Source organism: Salmo salar, chromosome 19 (genome assembly GCF_965601325.2).
Source record: "Salmo salar chromosome 19, fSalSal1, whole genome shotgun sequence".
In the NCBI taxonomy this organism is placed as follows: domain Eukaryota; kingdom Metazoa; phylum Chordata; class Actinopteri; order Salmoniformes; family Salmonidae; genus Salmo; species Salmo salar.
In genome coordinates, this window is record NC_138309.1 from 52,861,273 (window position 1) to 52,884,579 (window position 23,307).

At 42.6% G+C, this 23,307-nt stretch overlaps 1 protein-coding gene across 4 annotated transcripts in view; it reads left to right on the forward strand.

Moving 5' to 3' along the window:
* The first annotated feature begins 969 nt into the window (after nt 1-969).
* LOC106578970 (putative E3 ubiquitin-protein ligase HECTD2) overlaps nt 970-23,307 on the forward strand; it is a 34,160-nt gene continuing 11,822 nt past the window's right edge. For 2 of the 4 annotated variants that reach the window (XR_014381628.1, XM_014158307.3), the window contains exons 1-15: nt 971-1,481; nt 2,143-2,260; nt 4,070-4,220; nt 4,307-4,409; nt 8,935-9,024; nt 9,120-9,184; nt 9,347-9,395; nt 10,881-10,990; nt 11,262-11,410; nt 12,351-12,474; nt 12,781-12,877; nt 13,312-13,419; nt 15,295-15,427; nt 15,829-15,917; nt 18,791-18,949. Coding sequence is in view for 3 of the 4 variants with exons in the window: in XM_014158307.3 (XP_014013782.1) it covers nt 1,386-1,481; nt 2,143-2,260; nt 4,070-4,220; nt 4,307-4,409; nt 8,935-9,024; nt 9,120-9,184; nt 9,347-9,395; nt 10,881-10,990; nt 11,262-11,410; nt 12,351-12,474; nt 12,781-12,877; nt 13,312-13,419; nt 15,295-15,427; nt 15,829-15,917; nt 18,791-18,949 (1,641 nt within the window). In the remaining variant the exon portion in view is untranslated. Of the gene's footprint in view, nt 1,482-2,142; nt 2,261-4,069; nt 4,221-4,306; nt 4,410-8,934; nt 9,025-9,119; nt 9,185-9,346; nt 9,396-10,880; nt 10,991-11,261; nt 11,411-12,350; nt 12,475-12,780; nt 12,878-13,311; nt 13,420-15,294; nt 15,428-15,828; nt 15,918-18,790; nt 18,950-23,307 lie in introns of all 4 variants that reach the window. The other 2 variants (XM_014158308.3, XM_014158309.3) reach the window with 2 other exon arrangements.

The window sequence follows — 23,307 nt, forward strand, 5'->3', positions numbered from 1 at the left end:
TCTTGCCCTGGAGGCAGAGTTGCGCGATTTCTGCGAAGATGGACCAGCTGCAAAGTCAAAAAAGTCTATATTTTAAAAAATCATAAAAACTAAAATGTGCTTTTTGCTATTAACTTAGGGTTAGGTATTAGAGTTAGCAGTGTGGTTAAGTTTAGGGTTAAGGTTAGGTTTAAAAACGTTTTTTTTTTTAAACTTTGTGGCTGTGCCAGATAGTGACCACTCTGCATAGCTTTCTCCATCCAGTACATGAGTCATCTCAATAAATGCCAACCTGCTAAAAAAAAAACACTCAATCATCTCTAACATGTGGGCTTGAACATGTGGATGGGGGAATGGCTATAGCATATACTGTACGACTCTGACTCAGTTTCCAGTAATGAAGCTGTGAGGATCCCTCTCTGTCAGCTAGAAGTTCCATAACATAACAGCAATTTGCTTGCATCAGCAACAATAATCCCACGCTACAGTGATGAAGAGGCTGTCATTATCCTCCTCACTACTCATCTGCCAGATGATTTAAGGCTTGGTACATGTTCATGATTTGACTGGCGCTCATCTAAAGTTTGTGATGGCCTTAATGAGAAGGTTGTGGTAAAAGGGTGGAGAAGGCTCCTCTGATCTCACCAGTGGAACTTACCAGTAGCCTACTACTGCTGAAAGTGCCTCTATCTTCACAATCAACTTTGCAGTACTGTATTTATTAGAAAAGGCAAAAGCAAGGTGATGCAAGGTCAAGTCATCATGTGTAATAACACAGTTATAAAATCGTGTTGTCTATAAGTAGGGCAGGGTAGTAGGATACATTATCACTACAGAAAGACATCTCAAATGAAGTCTAGCAGTACCTGGTGATAAATTAATTTCTCGAGCCGTTTCCTCGAAGTCTAAACAGACCCTCCCTGGGCGAAGTAAATCAGTCACAGCAAGACCGCACACTTACGTAAGGACATCCATGGTATCCAAGCTCGTAACTATGAACCTCCTCTTAGACAACATGGCGCATGTGTACAGCTGCACTGCAAATATAGACGATACATCCAGTTAGATGGAAAATAATTAACTTATGCTTACATAAGTGTAGCACCTAAACTAGACTTCGGCGACATTACCTATCGAATGCGGACGCTCGTGCGTGTTCACTTTGACCACAGCATCAGACTCTGGTCTCCGCGCGCTGACAACTTTGCGCGAGCTCACCTGCTTACAATGAAGACGAGAGAGCGTTTCAGGTCCTGAATGTTCTTTTAGAGTTAGTTTCAAATGATTCGATGTTTTGTTACTGCGGGTACCGTGTGTGAGGGTATTGTGAGTTCTTTTAACTTGTTTTAGTTAAGAAAAGAGAAATGTGACTGCGACCTAAACGAGACTTTTCAACTGATGAAGAAATGCTGCTCAACATTACGAGAGAAAACCACACACCACTGCATCAGGCGGAAAGGGAGAGAGATAGACTCCCTCCAATTTCCAGTCATTCCAGCTCTGTTAGTATGAAGTTTAAAAAATATATTTTTCATATTCTTTAAATGTGTTTTCATGTCCAATTAAGAAATAAAGTAACAGTTTTCATGTGGGATCAATGTAACAATGAAGTCATACAATGTCAATTTATTTCATTGCATAATGATAACTTAACCATTTCAATGACCTCAGAGCTTATCCTTTTGGAAATGTGTTGATGTTAAAACTAAGGGTGGGACCTTTTGGCCAGCTCTTCCTAGCCCATTTATGTTATAAAACAGCATAGCGGCTTTGTGAGTAATATACCACATTATCACTGTAACAAAACCCAAACATTATACTGTACATTTTGTTTATGTATCAGACTTTTATTTTGGTGGCCTATGTGCTACAGTACTTGCTGTGAATGAATAGTATTCTATACTGTTATAGTTCTAATCGATACTGTTAAAATTCCAGGACCTGATGTAAATTTTTTTGGACATCCAAGACTCATGGCAGTGTTTAGACAGGCAGCCTATTCTGTTCTTTTATTCAATCAGATCAGCTCTGAAAAATATCTGATGTGAAAAGATCTTTTGTGATTTGTCAAAAAAACAATTTGTGGAAAAAAGATCAGAATTGGGCCGCCTGTCTAAACGCAGACCATGATGTCTGTCAAATGAATTGTGATTTTTATCATAGGGACTTGATCGTGGACCAAAGCTGCCATATCCATCTCTCAACTTCATCTCAAACCACAGAAAGGAGGATGGTAGCCACAGCCTCTCCTCCCAGTTTATCCTTCCTGGCATACGGCATGGTATGGTCCGTCATGGTAACCCTAATGTTCACATTACCTCATTCAAGAGTCAACTTGAATAAGAAAGCAACAGTCTTTTGTGAACTGAGATTTCTGAAGCTCACAGGCAGCCCAATTACACAGGCAGCGCAATTCTTTTTTTCATTAATTGCTCTGAAAAATATCTGATGTGAAAAGATCTGAGCCGATTGGTCAAAACATAAATTAGTGAAGAAAAATATCAGAATTGGCCTGCTTTTTTAAACGCAGCCATAGTGAACCAATATCAAAGTGCCGGCAAGAAGCATTTACTCAAGTATTATCTATCATGTGCTATCAATATGGCTACCTAACACATTTTTTATATTGTTACCTTCAGGTACAGGGTACACTTTGAGACTTAATAATAACACTAAGAGGCTTAAAATTAAATCATTTTCACACAGCACTCCCAAAAGAAAGGCTAGTTTCAATTGCAAAGTGACCCATACAGGCTGTTTTGAATTAATGAGCGATGCTCCAGGCAGATGTGTTGTCGTGGCTTCCTATTATTGAGATCAAAGATGTTAGAGGAGACTTGGGCATCAATACTTGATGCAGATGAGGGAGACAAAGGCCCATTCAGAACTGCTGTTCCTTTATAGGGAGAACTTGTTCTGGGTGTAATGACCACGACCGTTGTGTGGGCTGGCGACAGAAGTTTTCAAAAGATGTTAATATATTGCTGTCACTTATACTTGAAAATATGGAGAGTTCATTGCCCTACGCTGCTCATTGTTGTGATATGAGAAGAAAAAAACATTTATGCAGGTTTCATCTTGTTATATACAGTTCATTGAGATTGTTAAACTATAATGTGGATAAGAGCACCTGTCTTATACACTGGTACCTGGGCTCTCATTACCAGCAAGTAGAGTTGATCATAATGGTTACCGCCTTCATTTTCATTAGGAATTTGTTAAAGATGCACTATGCAAAAATCGAGCAACCATTTCCTGGTTGCTAAAATTCTAATAGTTTGCCTAATTTGTTACAAAACAAGCAAGTACAGAGTAGAGAATCATCCTACCATCTAAACAGCTGTGAAATATATTTTCCATAACCCAAAATATTTTATTTTCAGCTGTTTGAAGCTGGTGTACAAAACCAAAAGTAAAAGATGCAAAAACGAAACATAAGAATATGAAGCATAGAAGTGCTGCACATAGAACAGATCTACCGCTTCTTAGACTTGCTTTCAATGAGAATGACAGATCTATATCTCACATGCATTTTTATTTTATTTTTATTATTTATTTATTTTTGTTGTACTTTTACCCCTTTTTCTCCCCAATTTCGTGATATCCAATTGGTAGTTACAGTCTTGTCTCAACGCTGCAACTCCCGTATGGACTTGGGAGAGGCACAGGTTGAGAGCCACAATGCTTCTTGACACACTGCTCGCTTAATCCGGAAGCCAGCTGTACCAATGTGTCGGAGGAAACGCAGTACAACTGGAGACCGTATCAGGGTGCACACAGGAGTCGCTAGAGCGTGATGGGACAAGGACATGCCAACCAAACCCTCCCCTAACCCGGACGACGCCTCATGGGTCTCCCGGTCTGGATCGAGCCCGGATCTGTAGTGATGCCTCAAGCACTGCAGTGCCTTAGACCGCTGCGGCACTCGGGAGGCTGTAACTCACATTTCTATGTGAATTCGGTCGGGTCACCCAAAAAGTTGCATATTGCATCTTTAATATTTTTTATTTTTATTTTCAGGGATGATACATTTGGATGAGAGTGTTTGTGTGTTTTTTTTTATATATGTGTGTTGTTACTCCGCCTGCAGGTAGAGAGCTTCCCCCCATCTGTCCTAATGTCAGACTGAAGCATCAACATCAACATCGCATCACTGTTGACAATCTGCCTCCTGAGGTTAGGGCGCGCTTTGCCTCTGACCCAGTCATGCCCCTCCGCACCAAGACTGTCAAAGAGTTTCAGTAAGTACACACACACACACACACACACACACACATCCTTATTATCATTCAGAAATTACTTTTAATATTTGTCTAATGTTTACTAGGGAAGACATTGAGAGGGCAACAGTCTCAGGCGATTGGAAACACGTCCACGATTTCTACTTGACCACGTTCGGCTCCTTTTTAGAACTGAATGCTGCCTTTAAGGTGGGTAATCCCCATGTCTGTGCCATGTTCAATTCTGAGGTTTCGTATTTGTATTGTCAGTCAAGCCAGTGCTATTTATACAGCATGATTTATCAGGACTTATTGCACTACTATGTCAATTCATTTGTATAGATAAGTGTGATGGTAAAATTGCTAAAGCAACCGTGCTAATTTTGAAATGTGACTGATCAACGCAAATTAAAGGTGATCATTGTTTTGGTATTAAAAGTCGGTGAATAAAGTATTTCTGGGAGCCAGGTAAAGGGGAATTTGGAGAGTTGTTTTTGAGTCTGTAAATGAATGAAGTCATTTAGAGAGTCGGGAAGAAAAGCACCTGTGCCTGGTTTCCATAGAGAGGGTTATTCATAAGAGCAGGACCTATAAGAGAACGTATGATCATATTCGCAACAGTTGGGTAAATGTTTAGAATGTGCCATGGTCGGTTTGCATTGCTTCCTAGAGGGTCTAGGATAAATATGTCATAACAAAGTATAATTAAGCAATAAGGCCCATGGGGGTGTTGTATATGGCCAACATACCATGACTAAGTTCTTATTTACAACGCAACACAGAGTGCCTGGATACAGTCCGTGGTATATTGGCCTTATATCACAAACCCCCAAGGTGCCTTATTGCTATTATAAACTGGTTACCAACATAATTAGAGCAGAAAAAATAAATGTTTTGTCATACGGTTTGATATACCACGGCTGTTAGCCAATCAGCATTCTGGGTACGAACCACCCAGTTTATAATTAAGCAATAAGGCCAGAGAAGGTGTGGTATATGTGTCACGTTCACTGTCTTCAAACTCCCTATCATAAATAAGCCAAGGCGCAGCGTGCCTGTAATTCCACATCCTTTAATCGAAGTGAACCTTACACAAACAAACAGGAAAAACAGAAACAGAACGTGACGCAACCGTGGCGCACACAAAACACTCACAGAAATAATAATTACCCACAAACACAGGTGGGGAAAAGGCTCCCTAACTATGATCCCCAATCAGAGACAACGATAGACAGCTGCCTCTGATTGGGAACCATACCCGGCCAAACAAAGAAATAAGAAAACTAGATTGCCCACCCAAATCACAACCTGACCTGATCAAATAGAGAAATAGAAAGGCTCTCTAAGGTCAGACTCTGGACTGCAGACCGTCGCTGGAGACTCTGGACTGCTGACCGTCGCTGGAGGCTCTGGACTGGGGACCGTCGCTGGAGGCTTCGTGCCATGGATCATCGCTGAAGGCTTCGTGCCATGGATCATCGCTGAAGGCATCGTGCCATGGATCATCACTGGAGGCTTCGGGCCATGGATCATCACTGGAGGCTTCGGCCATGGATCATCACTGGAGGCTTCGTGTCATGGATCATCACTGGAGGCTTCGTGCCATGGATCATCACTGGAGGCTTCAGGCCATGGATCATCACTGGAGGCTTCGTGCCATGGATCATCACTGGAGGCTTCGTGCCATGGATCATCACTGGAGGCTTCAGGCCATGGATCATCACTGGAGGCTTCGGGCCATGGATCACCACTGGAGGCTTCGTGCCATGGATCACCACTGGAGGCTTCGTTCCATGAATCACCACTGGAGGCTTCGTGCCATGGATCACCACTGGAGGCTTCGTGCCATGGATCATCACTGGAGGCTTCGGGCCACGTGGAGCCGGCACAGGACGTACCGGGCTGTGAAGCGCACCAGAGACACAGTGCGCAGAGCCGGCGCAGGACATCCTGGACCAAGGAGGCGCACTGGAGGGCTGGAGTGTAGAGCTGGCACAACGCGTCCTGGCTGGATGCTCACCCTAGCCCAGCAACTGCGGTGCGCTGGCACAGGACGCACTGGGCTGTGAAGGCGCACCGGAGACACAGTGCGCAGAGCCGGCGCAGGATATCCTGGGCCAAAGAGACGCACCGGTGACCAGGAGCGCTGAGCCGGCACAATCCGTCCTGGCTGAATGCCAACTCTAGCACGGCAAATGCGGGGAGCTGGCACAGAGTGCACCGGGCTGTGGATGCGTACCGGAGACACAGTACGTGTAACCGCAAAGCATGGTGCCTGCACGGTCACACGCTCCTTACAGCGAGTGCGGGGAGTTGGCTCTGGTCTGAAACCTCGCTCCGCCAACCACCCCGTGTGCCCCCCCAAAAAAATGGATTGGGGGCTGCCTCTCGTGCTTGCGTCGTGGTTGATTCTCCCCGGTCCAGCTCGTCTTCCCAGTAGGCACACGCTGCTTGGTCTTTTTGTGGTGGGTAATTCTGTCACGTTCACTGTCTTCAAACTCCCTATCATAAATAAGCCAAGGCACAGTGTGCCTGTAATTCCACATCCTTTAATCGAAGTGAAACTTACACAAACAAACAGGAAAAACAGAACGTGACGCAACCGTGGCGCACACAAAACACTCACAGAAATAATAATTACCCACAAACACAAGTGGGGAAAAGGCTGCCTAAGTATGATTCCCAATCAGAGACAACGATAGACAGCTGCCTCTGATTGGGAACCATAGCCATCCAAATCACACCCTGACCTGACCAAATAGAGAAATAGAAAGGCTCTCTAAGGTCAGGGCGTGACAATATGGCCAATATACCACGGCTAAGGGCTGTTCTTAGGTACGACGCAACACGTGCCTGGATACAGCCCTTAGCTGTGGTATATTGCCAATATACTACGAACCCTCGAGGTGCCCTATTGCTTAAACTGGTTACCAATGTAATTAGAACAGTAAAAATACATGTTTTGTCATACCCGTGGTATACGGTCTGATATACCACGGCTGTCAGCCAATCAGCATTCATGGCTCAAGCCACCCAGTGTATAATATAGAATATTAGCCTTCCCCCAGATGGAACCAGACTTGAACTGAGCGAGTCACCAATAAGTGTACAGCCGTGGCCAAAAGTTTTTATAATGACACAAAAATTAATTTTCACAAAGTCTGATGCCTCAGTTTGTATGATGGAAATTTGCATATACTCCAGAATGTTATGAAGAGTGATCAGATGAATTGCAATTAATTGCAAAGTCCCTCTTTGCCATGCAAATGAACTGAATCCCCAAAAACATTTCCACTGCATTTCAGCCCTGCCACAAAAGGACCAGCTGACATCATGTCAGTGATTCTCTCGTTAACACAGGTGTGAGTGTTGACGAGGACAAGGCTGCAGATCACTCTGTCATGCTGATTGAGTTCGAATAACAGACTAGAAGCTTCAAAAGGAGGGTGGTGCTTGGAATCATTGTTCTTCCTCTGTCAACCATGGTTACCTGCAAGGAAACACGTGCCGTCACCATTGCTTTGCACAAAAAGGGCTTCACAGGCAAGGATATTGCTGCCAGTAAGATAGCACCTAAATCAACCATTTATCGGATCATCAAGAACTTCAAGGAGAGCGGTTCAATTGTTGTGAAGAAGGCTTCAGGGCACCCATGAAAGTCCAGCAAGCGCCAGGACCGTCTCCTAAAGTTGATTCAGCTGCAGGATCGGGGCACCACCAGTACAGAGCTTGCTCAGGAATGGCAGCAGGCAGGTGTGAGTGCATCTGCACGCACAGTGAGGCGAAGACTTTTGGAGGATGGCCTGGTGTCTAGAAGGGCAGCAAAGAAGCCACTTCTCTCCAGGAAAAACATCAGGGACAGACTGATATTCTGCAAAAGGTACAGGGATTGGACTGCTGAGGACTGGGGTAAAGTCATTTTCTCTGATGAATCCCCTTTCCGATTGTTTGGGGCATCCGGAAAAAAGCTTGTCCGGAGAAGACAAGGTGAGCGCTACCATCAGTCCTGTGTCATGCCAACAGTAAAGCATCCTGAGACCATTCATGTGTGGGGTTGCTTCTCAGCCAAGGGAGTGGGCTCACTCACAATTTTGCCTAAGAACACAGCCATGAATAAAGAATTGTGCCAACACATCCTCCAAGAGCAACTTCTCCCAACCATCCAGGAACAGTTTGGTGACAAACAATGCCTTTCCCAGCATTATGGGGCACCTTGCCATAAGGCAAAATGATAACTAAGTGGCTCGGGGAACAAAACATCGATATTTTGGGTCCATGGCCAGGAAACTCCCCAGACTTTACTCCCATTGAGAACTTGTGGTCAATCCTCAAGAGGTGGATGGACAAACAAAACCCCACAAATTCTGACAAACTCCAAGCATTGATTATGCAAGAATGGGCCGCCATCAGTCAGGATGTGGCCCAGAAGTTCATTGACAGCATGCCAGGGTGGATTGCAGAGGTCTTGAAAAAGAAGGGTCAACACTGCAAATATTGACTCTTTGCATCAACTTCATGTAATTGTCAATAAAAGCCTTTGACACTTATGAAATGCTTGTAATTATACTTCAGTATTCCATAGTAACATCTGACAAAAATATTGAAAGACACTGAGGCAGCAGACTTTGTGAAAATGTATATTTGTGTCATTCTCAAAGCTTTTGGCCACGACTGTAGACCAAACTAACCTATGTGTTAGTCCTAATCTAAATGTGCTCTTAATTTCTCTTTCCAGAAAGATGCAAGCCCACCGTTCAACACGATTGAAGACTCAGGAATCAATACCAAATTCGTCAATGCTGTCTATGACGCATTATCGCACACGGTATGTAGAATGATAGAGCAACGAATAGCCATGTTTATATTAGGTTGTTGAAATGAAAACCTCTCACTAACTTTGATCTAACATTGATTCAACAGCCTCCTGATGCCCAGAGAGCAGTGCTGAAGGGGATCATTAACAGCTTGTTGAGAGAATGGAAGGGGTGTGTGGCATTCTTATAGTGTAGTGCTCTTTTATTTGACACTCAAATCAAAGGATTCCTCTCTACATAGTAAAGCTCTATACTTTGTGACTTGAATATTGATGTAAATGTTACATACTGGATGAGAAATGAAATTAACTTAATATTCTCTTCTTTGTTTAGCAGTCGACGGACGAAGGATGACCTGAGAGCGTATTTCATTCTAGTTCAGGTAACGTCATGCATCACATGCTGTATATGTACACACTACTGGTACAAATGACACACAGATTTGGCTAATGTGCTCTTTTGACCGCTGATACTTAATTCCACGCTATAAATAACAAACTCCTTTCATTATGTAACAGTAATAACGGCAATTTCCTCATTAGAAGTGAGGCCGTTTCTGCATTCAAATATACGCATTACCCCCCCAGCCCTCAGTCTAAAGGCAAACACAGGAAACTCTTGATGCGCTCCCTCACCACATGCCCCCCTCAGCCCTCAGTCTAAAGGCAAACACAGGAAACTCTTGATGCACTCCCTCACCACATGGCCCATTGACTCCAGTCATAGCCCAAGCAGTCCGTCTCAGTCAGGCTCTGGATATAATGAGAGCAGAGTGTTTACTTTACACATGACCAACAGACTAGAGGTAGGCTTGGCACCGGCCAAATATGGACACAAACAGCCTGGGAGAGACTCGGTAGGCAGACTGGGAAATGGCTGAGTTGAACTGGGACGATTTCTGTCTGCTAAAAATTGAGACTTTGGTTGGAGACTCTTGTCTCTATCCCATTCATGGTTAATTATTGTTTCAGGCGTTTTATGGGGTTTATAGGACCGTAAATTAAAAAGCACGTCTTCCATCCCTTTCTTGCCAACAACGTTTTGTGGTCATTGACTCTCTCCAGTTCTCTCATCTACATTTAGTGTGATTTGTCTTTGGGCTGTTGATAGGCTCTCTGACAGATCATGTGAAATTGAAAGGGACAAGACAATTATTAATTAATTAATTAATTATAGGGTTTGTATCACAATTAACACCCTATTTCCTAAATGGTGCTCTACATTTGACCAGGGCCCATAGAGTAGTATACTACATTTGACCAGGACCCATAGAGTAGTGTACTACATTAGACCAGGGCCCATATAGTAGTGTACTACATTAGACCAGGGCCCATATAGTAGTGTACTACATTTGACTAGGGCCCATAGAGTAGCGCAATACATTTGACCAGGGCCCATGGAGTAGTGTACTACATTTGACCAGGGCCCATAGAGTAGTGTACTACATTTGACCAGGGCCCATAGAGTAGTGCAATACATTTGACCAGGGCCCATAGAGTAGTGTACTACATTTGACCAGGGCCCATAGCACCTCTGATCAAGTTGTGCACTATATAAGCAATATGGTGCCATGTGGGAAGCAGCCTTGGTAAATGTGTCTGATTGGCTTGGTTGATGTCAGTCAGACCCTTATAATACCAGTGATATTATTCTCCTCTCCTCTCTCTTTCTTCTCTCTTGCTCTCTCTCTCTTCCCGCTCTCTCTCTCTGTCTGCCGAGGGAACGGATGAGGTCATGTTTGAAGTAAAATAGTCTGGTTTCCTCTGTAATGCCAGTCTTTATTAGAAGCCAGACTTCTTCTGTTGTTAAGTTTTATTTCCCTTTTGAAGTGCAGTGCCACTGCTGAAAAAGCTTCTCTTTGTTGCAGAACCCTCAGTGCACCAGCCCAGCCACATATGTCATCTATGCACACTTACTGAGGCAAATAGCCGCGCTGGCGGAAGCAGACCACTATTTCCTGATGCACTGGTTTAAGAAGTAAGAGTCAGAATTGTTCCTCTGTCTTATGCAGTCCCATGCTTTTCCAGGCTGTAGTTGTTATCCACAAAGTAAACACAGTCCTCAGAAAGAAACCATGTTGTTATTCTTTATCCAGGAAAGTTAAATAAATGACGTTTTCCAAATTGTTTTAGTAGCAGTTGGTAGGAATTGAGCAGTCATAGCTTTCAAGCAAAGACAATCTGTTTTGAAAGTTAAAATGTATTCCTTGCCATGGTGATAATGCCTCGATGATGATTATCTAACCCAGGTTGTCCCAGAAGCGGTTCAAACAGCTGGTGGAGCGGCTGCACCTCTTCATCTCCACCCGTCTGTTCCCAGTCAAGCCCGAGGAGCTGCCCCCCATGGCCAAGTGCTCCTGGTGGATCCCCTCCGCAACCAAGGTCCTCTCCCTCCTCAGTGAGTAGGACGTCTTCTATCTCCACCCCCACAGAGATATGAGACTGGGGCAATGGTCAGGGCAGGGGGATGTTAGTGTAGTAGTGTGGAGATTTAGGGAAATGGGGGATCGGTCTATCCCTTGTAATGGAATAAACTGCACTTTCTACAGAGATTGAATTCTCTTGTCCATATTTGTTTGGTTCTCCTACCCATATTTGTCTGGTTATCGACCCATATTTGTCTGGTTCTCCTAACCATATTTGTTTGGTTCTCCTACCCATATTTGTCTGGTTATCGACCCATATTTGTTTGGTTCTCCTACCCATATTTGTCTGGTTATCTACCCATATTTGTCTGGTTCTCCTAACCATATTTGTTTGGTTCTCCTACCCATATTTGTCTGGTTATCTACCCATATTTGTCTGGTTCTCCTAACCATATTTGTCTGGTTATCTACCCATATTTGTCTGGTTCTCCTACCCATATTTGTCTGGTTCTCCTAACCATATTTGTCTGGTTATCTACCCATATTTGTCTGGTTCTCCTAACCATATTTGTCTGGTTATCTACCCATATTTGTCTGGTTATCTACCCATATTTATCTGGTTTTCCTAACCATATTTGTCTGGTTATCTACCCATATTTGTCTGGTTCTCCTAACCATATTTGTCTGCGTCTCCTAACCATATTTGTCTGGTTATCTACCCATATTTGTCTGGTTATTCTAACCATATTTGTCTGGTTATTCTAACCATATTTGTCTGGTTATCCTAACCATATTTGCCTGGTTCTTTTTTTATCATATTTGTCTGGTTATCTACCCATATTTGTCTGGTTCTCCTACCCATATGTGTCTGGGGTAGACGTTGTTTGAGGGTCAGAAGAGGTGTCAAAGTTCATGAGAATATATCAGTCTCCAAGAGAACTCGATACTGTTTCTGTTTTTTCTCCTTTGTAGATGCAGCAAATATCATTTCTAGCACTCCTATCCTGCCCTTTGTTGACTTCTACAACCCCACACTGGACCACACTGACTTCATGGAAGACTATCGAATATGGCAGACTCAGGGAAACTCTACCAGGTGTGACAGGACAATATTATCAGAGCAAAGCTTATGTTGACCAGTGCTCTTCAATTCTCCCCACAGCCCTTGCTGTTATGGTTCCTGTGTTTCCCTGTAAATAAATGGAGCTCCCTCTTGTGTCAGCTTTCAGCATTAGCACAACAGGTTATTTGTTTGATATCAGATTGCAACATGAAATATATCCAGCAGCTATCTTCAATGAGTATCATACACCAAAATCACACAATCCCTGATGAAACCAAAACATTATTTCCTTATGATAACCAAATATTCCCGTTCCATCCTGTTCCTCTCTGTCCCCAGGTTTACATTCTGCCAGTTCGCCTTCATTCTGTCCACGGTGGTGAAGAAGGCCGTTATCCAGAAGGACTCTGAACAGCAGATGATCAGCATGGCCAGGGTGAGACAGAGGTCACTGCCCACATGGGTCCTTGTCATCCATCTTTGACAGTGTCATTGTATTGCACTGTCAAAGCACAGACAATGCATCACATTCTCAGACTAACTCTTACCATTCTTCATATTGGCATATTGACTTCCTAGAGTTAATGTACAGAGAATGCATATATATTATTTTGTATATATATATATATTTAATTTTTATAAAAAATAATGTATGTATGTTGGAGTGTATACTGTATAGGTCCTCAAGTTTTTCCCGGTCCATCTTGTAGTCAGGAAAAACCAAGAACAATAAGTTTACAATATTTACAGTGTATATCTCACTAAACCAGATTGAAAACATACGCTCTCCCTCTCAGACAGCAGTGGTCCAATTTAAACATCATGTACTGTGGTAACAACATAAGGAGTGGCTCTTGTTATTTATTTCAGCAAAGCCTGGTGGACAAAGTGTCTCGCAGACAGCGAGTGGACATGAGCTTGCTCTTTCTCAACATCAAAGTCCGACGGCTGCAGCTGGTCAGTGACTCAATGGATGAGGTAATACCATTTCCCATCTAACAGACACAAAAAAACATTATTTAAGAAGACAGCCCTGGAAGAGAGGCTTGATTACTATTTCTGTTATGCAATAATGTAAGAGCCAATTCATTTGATGTAAATTCAGTTATCTCACTGCTTTCCATGCAGTGCATTTCAAAACTGAAATATCCGAGGTATGTACAGTTGAAGTCAGAGGTTTACAAACACCTTAGCCAAATACATTTAAACTCAGTTTTTCACAATTCCTGACATTTAATCCTAGTAAAAATTCCTTGTCTTAGGTCAGTTAGGATTTTAACCACTTATTTTAAGAATGTGAAATGTCAGAATAATAGTAGAGAGAATGATTTATTTCAGATTTTATTTCTTTCATCACATTCCCAGTGGGTCAGACGTTTACATACACTCAATTAGTATTTGGTAGCATTGCCTTTAAATTGTTTAACTTGGGTCAAACGTTTCGAGTAGCCTTCAACAAGCTTCCCACAATATGTTGGGTGAATTTTGGCCCCTTCCTCCTGACAGAGCTCGTGTAACTGAGTCAGGTTTGTAGGCCTCCTTGCTCGCACATGCTTTTTCAGTTCTGCCCACAAATTATCTATAGGATTGAGGTCAGGGCTTTGTGATGGCCACTCCAATACCTTGACTTTGTTGTCCTTAAGCCATTTTGCCACAACTTTGGAAGTATGCTTGGGGTCATTGTCCATTTGGAAGACCCATTTGCGACCAAGCTTTAACTTTCTGACTGATTTCTTGAGATGTTGCTTCAATATATCCACATAATTTTCCTTCCTCACGATGCCATCTATTTTGTGAAGTGCACCAGTCCCCCCTGCAGCAAATCACCCCCACAACATGATGCTGCCACCCCCGTGCTTCACGGTTGGTTTGGTGTTCTTCAGCTTGCAAGCCTCCCCCTTTTTCCTCCAAACATAACGATGCCCATTATGGCCAAACAGTTCTATTTTTGTTTCATCAGACCAGAGGACATGTCTCCAAAAAGTACGATCTTTGTCCCCATGTGCAGTTGCAAACCGTAGCCTGGCTTTTTTTATTGGCGGTTTTGGAGCAGTGGCTTCTTCTATGCTGAGTGGCCTTTCATGTTATGTCGATATAGGACTCGTTTTACTGTGGATATAGATACTTTTGTACCTGTTTCCTCCAGCATCTTCACAAGGTCCTTTGCTGTTGTTCTGGGATTGATTTGCGCTTTTCGCACCAAAGTACGTTCATCTCTAGGAGACAGAACGCGTCTCCTTCCTGAGCAGTATGACAGCTGCGTGGTCCCATGGTGTTTATACTTGCGTACTATTGTTTGTACAGATGAACATGGTACCTTCAGGCGTTTGGAAATTGCTCCCAAGGATGAACCAGACTTGTGGAGGTCTACAATTTTTTTCTGAGGTCTTGGCTAATTTCTTTTGATTTTCCCATGATGTCAAGCAAAGAGGCACTGAGTTTGAAGGTAGGCCTTGAAATACATCCACAGGTACACCTCCAATTGACTCAAATGATGTCAATTAGCCTGTCAGAAGCTTCTAAAGCCATAACATCATTTTCTGAAATGTTCCAAGCTGTTTAAAGGCACAATCAACGTAGTGTATGTAAACTTCTGACCCACAGGAATTGTGATACAGTGAATTATAGGTGAAATAATCTGACTGTAAACAATTGTTGGAAAAATGACTTGTGTCATGCACAAAGTAGATGTCCTAACCGACTTGCCAAAACTATAGTTTGTTAACAAGAAATTTGTGGAGTGGTTGAAAAACAAGTTTAAACTTCAACTGTATAAATTCAGACATGCGGCATGCCTTGTTCTGATAAATTCAAGAAAGTTGGCCACAGCTTAACTTGCTCTCCTGCTTTTAGCTGACTAGAAATCGAGCAGACTTGAAGAAGAAGCTGAAAGTGTCGTTTGTGGGGGAGGCTGGTTTAGACATGGGTGGTCTGACCAAGGAGTGGTTTCTCCTTCTCATCCGACAGATCTTTCACACAGACCACGGTGAGACATATGGGACAAACATAGATACAGATGTTACAGCTGTTTTGTTTGCAACATTGCTATTTTCTCTATAGATAACAGTATACGTTCAGGAGATGTATTTCTCCTTTAGCCCTGGCTTTCTATTCTTCATCCTACAGTCTCAACCAGTATCCAGACTAAGAATGCTGACCTGTTAATTAAGAAAAAAACTCAAATGTATGATCTTCATGTTCTGGGACAGATTCTATTTACAGTATCTCCCATTTGGTTTGGGACCTAGCAGTCCAAAAAACGAAATTCCCATGTACTCTATTCAGAACATTTGTTATCTGTCTTTGACCGGAGACCTGTGTTCTGTCTATGTCATGTCTGGGTGGAGTTGTGTTTAAGCAGAGTGTATTTGTGTCTCCTCTCTGCAGGCATGTTTACGTTCTTCAAGGATTCCCACTGTCACTGGTTCAGCAGCTGGAAGTGTGACAACTACTCCGAGTTCCGATTGGTCGGAGTCGTATCCTTTTGTACCATACCGTGATTTACGGTACCGTGTTGCCCTTCGCGAACTGTAAACAGATTCTCAACGTACAGCTGGAGTCCTCATGTTGTACCCTGTAACTGGCGTCTGGAGTTTTAGTCAGGTCACATAGTGAGGAAGAACTCCTGGGAATCTTTGCACATTTACCATAGATACTCCGAGGTTCTCCACTCTCCCTATGCCAGGTTAATTGCTGCTTTGCAGATGATAGCTTTAGTTTTAGAACTATAATTTTGTGGGAATTCTTCAGTTTGTCATCTTCTAAACTGAGGAGACTCTGCAGTGCTTTTCTATTTGGCACATTGCAATCTGATGTAATCTAATAGAATAACTAAAGCATGCAGAATATGAATGTGTTAAGTTACCGGGTCGTTCCACGAATAGAGTGCGTGTCTTTTATATCCTTGTGACATAGTGTTTATTTAGATCAAAAACTAAATGTAACAGCTAGATCATATACACCTACACTCTAACTAAACTAAATCATGTTAACATTTCAATAGTAGTTTGTTTTCATTCAAATCAATTAGTTGAGCCCACTTAAGACCCACATTTTCCCAGGTTTTCACCATAATTGTAAAGCCCTAGTTGTGAAATGAATTCTTTTTAGTATGGTAAAACTATTCCTTTTAAAATTATTTTTTCAAAAGAAACATTGAACATCTAATAGTTAAATCATAGTTTAAAAGCAGGTGAGCTGTTTCTACTCTTTTTGGCCATTTTTTGGTGTTTTGTGGTGGAAAACCCTGTTACTCATAGATGTTTTAACAAGTACACTGTGTGTGTGTGTGGGGGGGTTGCATTCAATTGCCCCTCGCTGTTGTACACAACAAGCTTCCATTCCCCCTGTCACAAGGGGATTTATGGCTGATTTAAGATGACCTTGTCAACCCTGTTACAGTCAACCCTGTTACTTTAATTGTCACCTTTTATCGTCATTTTTATTAGTTGAACCTATGTAGATGGGAAAATATGTTTGTTGTGACGTTGACCATGGGCTCTTTATGACAGAATGCTAAAGGTGTCACGAGCACCACTGCAAATATTGAGATGAGTGAGATGCACAACTTCGCTCTCACACAGTCACACACAGTATCTGTTCACTACATGCTGTTCACAGTGTGGTAGCCATGTTTCCACACTCTTAGTTGTTGCGGAAGTTGACCAACTATGCTGTTTACTTTCTGCATCTACGTTATATCGCTAAGTTTACTTTTAAAATTAGATGAAATACAGTACCAGTCAAAAGTTTGGACACACCTATTCATTCAAGGGTTTTTCTTTATTTTTACTATTTTCTATATTGTAGAATAATAGTGAAGATATCAAAACTTTGAAATAACACATATGGAATCATGTAGTAACCAAAAAAGTGTTAAACAAATCAAAATATATTCAAAGTAGCCCCTCTTTGCCTTGATGACAGCTATGCACACTCTTGGCATTCTCTCAACCAGCTTCATTAGGTAGTCACCTGGAATGCATTTCAATGAACAGGTGTGCCTTCATAAAAGTTAATTTGTGGAATTTATTTCCTTCTTAATGAGTTTGAGCCAATCAGTTGTTTTGTGACAAGGTAGGTGTGGTATACAGAAGATAGCCCTATTTGGTAAAAGACCAAGTCCATAAAAATTAAGAAAAACCTGTGAATGAGTAGGTGTGTCCAAACTTTGACTGCTACTGTATATATTTAAAAAGGTTTACAGAATAACACTACCCAAAGGGCCCTCTATTGGTGGAATGACACTACCATGTATTCAGCACTTTCTGGGTGTTCTACAGAGACGACAGTCACTGTGTGTTGGGAGTCGCAGCTTGTGCGCACGTGGCTCTCCCCTTGGTTACGGCTGACTCGAATCTCGCCAAGTTGCACAATCACAAGTGATGAGGCAGACACAGAGGCAGCCAGTAGCCAGGAGCCAGGGCCGTGTCCTGGCCTTACCTCTCTCCATTGTCTGCTGTCCCCTCCTTGCCTGAGGCATGTTCAGCCAGCCTGAGCTAGTCCACCCACATACCCCTGCACCCCTTCCACCTCACCAGTCTGTCTGCCACTCGGTTAGAATTACTGCACACTGACCGACACTGAAGTGGCTATGTGTCTCTGTCTGAAACTGTGCTACCAACACCACAGGGAGGGCGGGGTGATGAAAAATGCCATGTCACAACAGAGAATAGAGAGAAAGAGAGAGAGATAGTGATAAAAACGGAAAGGTTCTGTTTTGTCTTATTTTGTGGGCTGCTAGTCTGGCTGGAGCGGTCTGATTTTCATTCTCCGCCTCTCAGTTCCCATGGAATTTTCCCCAAGTCTGCGCCAATATAAGTTGAAGCATTTTCCCAAACTCTATTCATCTATTTAGCAAGCTAGGGAGCTCTGCAGCTTAGCCTCTCCCACAGAAGTTCCATATGGACGACACATGAAGTGAGATCTGCCAGAAGCAGCTGGAACCGCTTTAGGAGTTCAGGCTCCGTCCAATTTCATTGTAAATGCATAATACACCTGCTGTTTATATTCGCTCTTCAGGTATGCTACTAGCCAATATACATGGCAAAATACTGTGTTAATCGAGTGATAATTATGATCATTACCACACGCTGCAGGGTCTGAAGCTAGTATAAAATGCTGTCATTGTTACAAAGTATGAAGAACTCAGGAGCACAATACTGCTATGCTACATTAAAGGAATATAACTAACCACATTTTAATCTGTTCTTCTAGTGGTGTATATGAGTTATTGTAATGATAACCTTGAGTCATTTGGTGTTGGAAGGTAATTGCTTTCTATTGCAAAGGATCTGTGATTACCGCCTTACCATAGACTTTGATACACCCTCAACTTGATATGTGTCAGCTCATGGGACTGGCCGTCTACAACAGCATCACCCTGGACATCAGCTTCCCCCCCTGTGTCTACAAGAAGCTGCTGACCCCGCCCGTGGTGCCGTGTGACCTCGATCCCCCCGTTGGCATGGCGACCCTCACACTGGACGACCTGCAGCAGGTCATGCCTGTATGTACACAACACAAGCTGTGACTCTCACTGGCATTCTTTCCCCTTACACTGCACTCTTCTCATAACGATCACAAGTACAAGAATATTGATTGCAGTGGTCAAAGAAACATTTGTATACTTGCAAAGTACTCCTCTTTTTAAGGATAATTATTTCTATAATCAAATGAATGGACGTGATGCTTATGAGAGGACCATTTTAGAATGATTAAGATTTTCTCTGAAGGGTAAAGTGTTGATTTGTACAGTATATGAATATGGATGTACAGTTGAAGTCGGAAGTTTACATACACTTAGGTTGGAGTCATTAAAACTTGTTTTTCAACCACTCCACAAATTTCTTGTTAACAAACTATAGTTTTGGCAAGTCGGTTAGAACATCTACTTCTACTTTCCAACAATTGTTTATAGACAGATTATTTCACTTATAATTCACTGTATCACAATTCCAGTGGGTCAGAAGTTTACATACACTAAGTTGAATTTCGCTCAGGAAGGAAACACGTTATGTCTCCTAGAGATGAACGTACTTTGGTGCGAAAAGTGCAAATCAATCCCAGAACAACAGAAATGGACCTTGTGAAGATGCTGGTGGAAACAGGTACAAAAGTATCTATATCCACAGTAAAACGAGTCCTATATCGACATAACCTGAAAGGCCGCTCAGTAAGTAAGAAGCCACTGCTCCAAAACCGCCATAAAAAAAAGCCAGACTACGGTTTGCAACTGCACATGGGGACAAAGATTGTACTTTTTGGAGAAATGTCCTCCGGTCTGATGAAACAAAAATAGAACTGTTTGGCCATAATGACCATCGGTATGTTTGGAGGAAAAAGGGGGAGGCTTGCAAGCGAAGAACACCATCCCAACCGTGAGGCACGGGGTTGGCAGCACCATGTTGTGGGGGTGATTTGCTGCAGGAGGGACTGGTGCACTTCACAAAATAGATGGCATCGTGAGGAAGGAAAATGATGTGGATATATTGAAGCAACATCTCAAGAAATCAGTCAGGAAGTTAAAGCTTGGTCGCAAATGGGTCTTCCAAATGGACAATGACCCCAAGCATACTTCCAAAGTTGTGGAAAAATGGCTTAAGGAAAGCAAAGTCAATGTATTGGAGTGGCCATCACAAAGCCCTGACCTCAATCCTATAGATAATTTGTGGGCAGAACTGAAAAAGCGTGTGCGAGCAAGGAGGCCTACAAACCTGACTCAGTTACACCAGCTCTGTCAGGAGGAATGGGCCAAAATTCCTCCCAACTAATTGTGGGAAGCTTGTGGAAGGCTACCCGAAACGTTTGACCCAAGTTAAATCATTTAAATGCAATGCTACCAAATACTAATTGTGTATGTAGACTTCTGACCCACTGGGAATGTGATGAAAGAAATAAAATCTGAAATAAATAATTTTCTCTACTATTATTCTGACATTTCACATTCTTAAAATAAACTGGTGATCCTAACTGACCTAAGACAGGGAATCTTTACTGGAATTAAATGTCAGGAATTGTGAAAAGCTGAGTTTAAATGTATTTTGCTATGGTGTATGTAAACTTCAGACTTTAACTGTAAGTATGGTTGCTAGACTAAGAAGTTATATAGAGCGGGCTAAAATTAACTCCAATATGCCCCTGTTCCTACTTATAGCTGAACAATATGTGAAGGAATAAAGGCATCATAACGTCAGTAATGTGCTTGTAGTTTAGGGAGTCATATATTGTGCTATTTGTTGACGCGTGGTGTCGAAGTGTTTGTGCCGTGCGCCACAGGAGTGTGAGATAATCAACCAGGTTCACACTCCATACGGTCCCAGTCTCACCCTGCCACCAGTCTCATAACAGTGTGGCTGCTGCCAAGGTGAGATGGGAGTTATTTGGCTAGGTCTCAGTGGTGCCAGGCTGGACTCCCACCATCACCTCAGACACACCAGTGATAGATTCCTACCCACAGATGTCACACCTAGCAGTCTAACACTGCTGATGAAGCTCTCCTGGTGATGGCAGCGTTTTTTATTGATCGGGGGTTGAATGATGCCAGCTGTAGTTAGGGAGGAGGATTAGGGAGAAGAGATACACTTCACGTGGCATGACATGTTCTGCAATTGCCATCAATGTTATGCTTTGCTTTGTTGACATAATATTTCCTTATATAATCATGTAGTTTCACATAATATGTTGATTTTTGAGTTGGTAGTGAAAGTGATTGAAGTATTGACATTTTCCAATATTCACCAGCAGAGGGCTCTCAAACCTAACTTTTGCACATCGCCACCTGCAATCTCCACAAACTCAAAACAAACTAAATCTATGTTAATCATATACTGTTTACTTGTATGCACACAATACATTACTGTCACTAAGACTAGTATTAAACTGCTTTTGGTGTAATTGTGTAGCTTTCTATTCAGTATGCATCTCATCTCATTGGGCTCCCGAGTGGCGCAGCTGTCTAAATGACTGCATCTCAGCTTTAGAGGTGTCACTACAGACCCTGGTTCGTTTCCAGGCTGTATCACAACCGGCCTTGTCTTAGCTTACATAACGGCGTCTGTTGAATACTTTTTACTAAATTGGAGGAGGACAGGGAAAAAGCTACCGCAAGTTCTTTAAAAAGACTGCCCAGCACTGACGTCAAACACGTCATTGTTCTTCGAATGATTGCTTTTGCATTGTAAAATGTATTTTGTGTGACTATGTTCTAAGGTATGGATTGGAATAGCATAATCACAGTGATGTCATTGTATTTGGTACAAATCATTCCCTAAGTTCTAGACCTCAGCTGAATCTGGTAATGAGTGGTGTGGCTGTTGAACAAGTTGAGGAGACTAAATTACTTGGTGTTACCTTAGATTGTAAACTGTCATTGTCAAAATATATTGATCACTGTTTGTAAAGATGTTGAGAGGTCTGTCCGTGATAAAGAGACACCACAGGCTCTAATTTTATCTTATCTTGATATTGTCCAGTCATATGGGGCGGCAGGTAGCCTAGTGGTTAGAGCATTGGGCCAGTAACCGAAAGTATTGCTGGATTGAATCCCCGAGCCCACAAGGGAAAAATATGTCGTTCTGCCTTGTTTACCCACTGTTCCTGGGCTGTCATTGTAAATAAGAATTTGTTCTTAACTGACTTGCCTAGTTAAATTAAAAAAATATGATAAAGTGCTGCAAAGAAGGACCTATAGTAGTTAAGCTGCAGCTTGCCCAGAACAGAGTGGCATGTCTTACTCTTCATTGTAATCAGAGGGAAAATATTAATACTATGCATGCCAGTCTCTCTTGGCTAAGAGTTGAGGAAAGACTGACTGCATTGGTCTTTTTTTTAATAAGAAACATTCATGTGTTCGAAATTCCAAATTGTTTGCATAGTCAACTTAAACACAGCACTGACACACACACTTACCCCACCAGACATGGGGTCTTTTCACATTCCCCAAAAGTCCAGAACAAATTCAAGGAAATGTATAGTATTATACAGAGCCATGGAACTCCCATCTCATATTTCACAAGTGAACAGCAAACTTGGTTTCAAAAAACAATTAAAGCAACACCTCACGCACGGCACAACGCCTACTTTTTGTGTGCATATACTGACATGTAAACTACATGACCAAAAGTATGTGGGCACGTGCTTGTCGAACATCTCATTCCAAAATCGTGGGCATTAATATGGAGTTGGTCCTCCTTTTTCTGATATAACAGCGACCACTCTTCTGGGAAGGCTTTCCAATAGATGTTGGAACATTGCTACAGGGACTTGCTTCCATTCAGCGACAAGAGCATTAGTGAGGTCGGGCACTGATGTTGGGCAATTAGGCCTGGCTCGCAGTCTGCATTCCAATTCATCCCAAAGGTGTTGAATGGAGTTGAGGTCAGGACGCTGTGCAGGCCAGTCCAGTTTTTCAACACCGATCCCAACAAACCATTTCTATATTGACCTCGCTTTGTGCATGGGGGCATTGTCATGCTAAAACAGGAAAGGGCCTTCCCCAAACTGTTGCCACAAAGTTGGAAGCACAGAATCGTCTACAATGTCATTGTATGCTGTAGTGTTAAGATTTCCCTTCACTGGAACTAAGGGGCCTAGCCCGAACCATGAAAAACAGCCTCAGACCATTATTCCTCCTCCACCAAACTTTATAGTTGGCACTATGCATTCGGACAGGTATCGTTCTCCTGGCATTCGCCAAACACAGATTCGTCAGTCAGACTGCTAGATGGTGATGCGTGATTCATCACTCCAGAGAACTTGTTTCCACTGCTCCAGAGTCCAATGGCTGCGAGCTTTACGCCGACGCTTGGCACTGTGCATGGTGATTTTAGGTTTTTGTGAAAGGTGGCATCCTATGACAGTGCCATG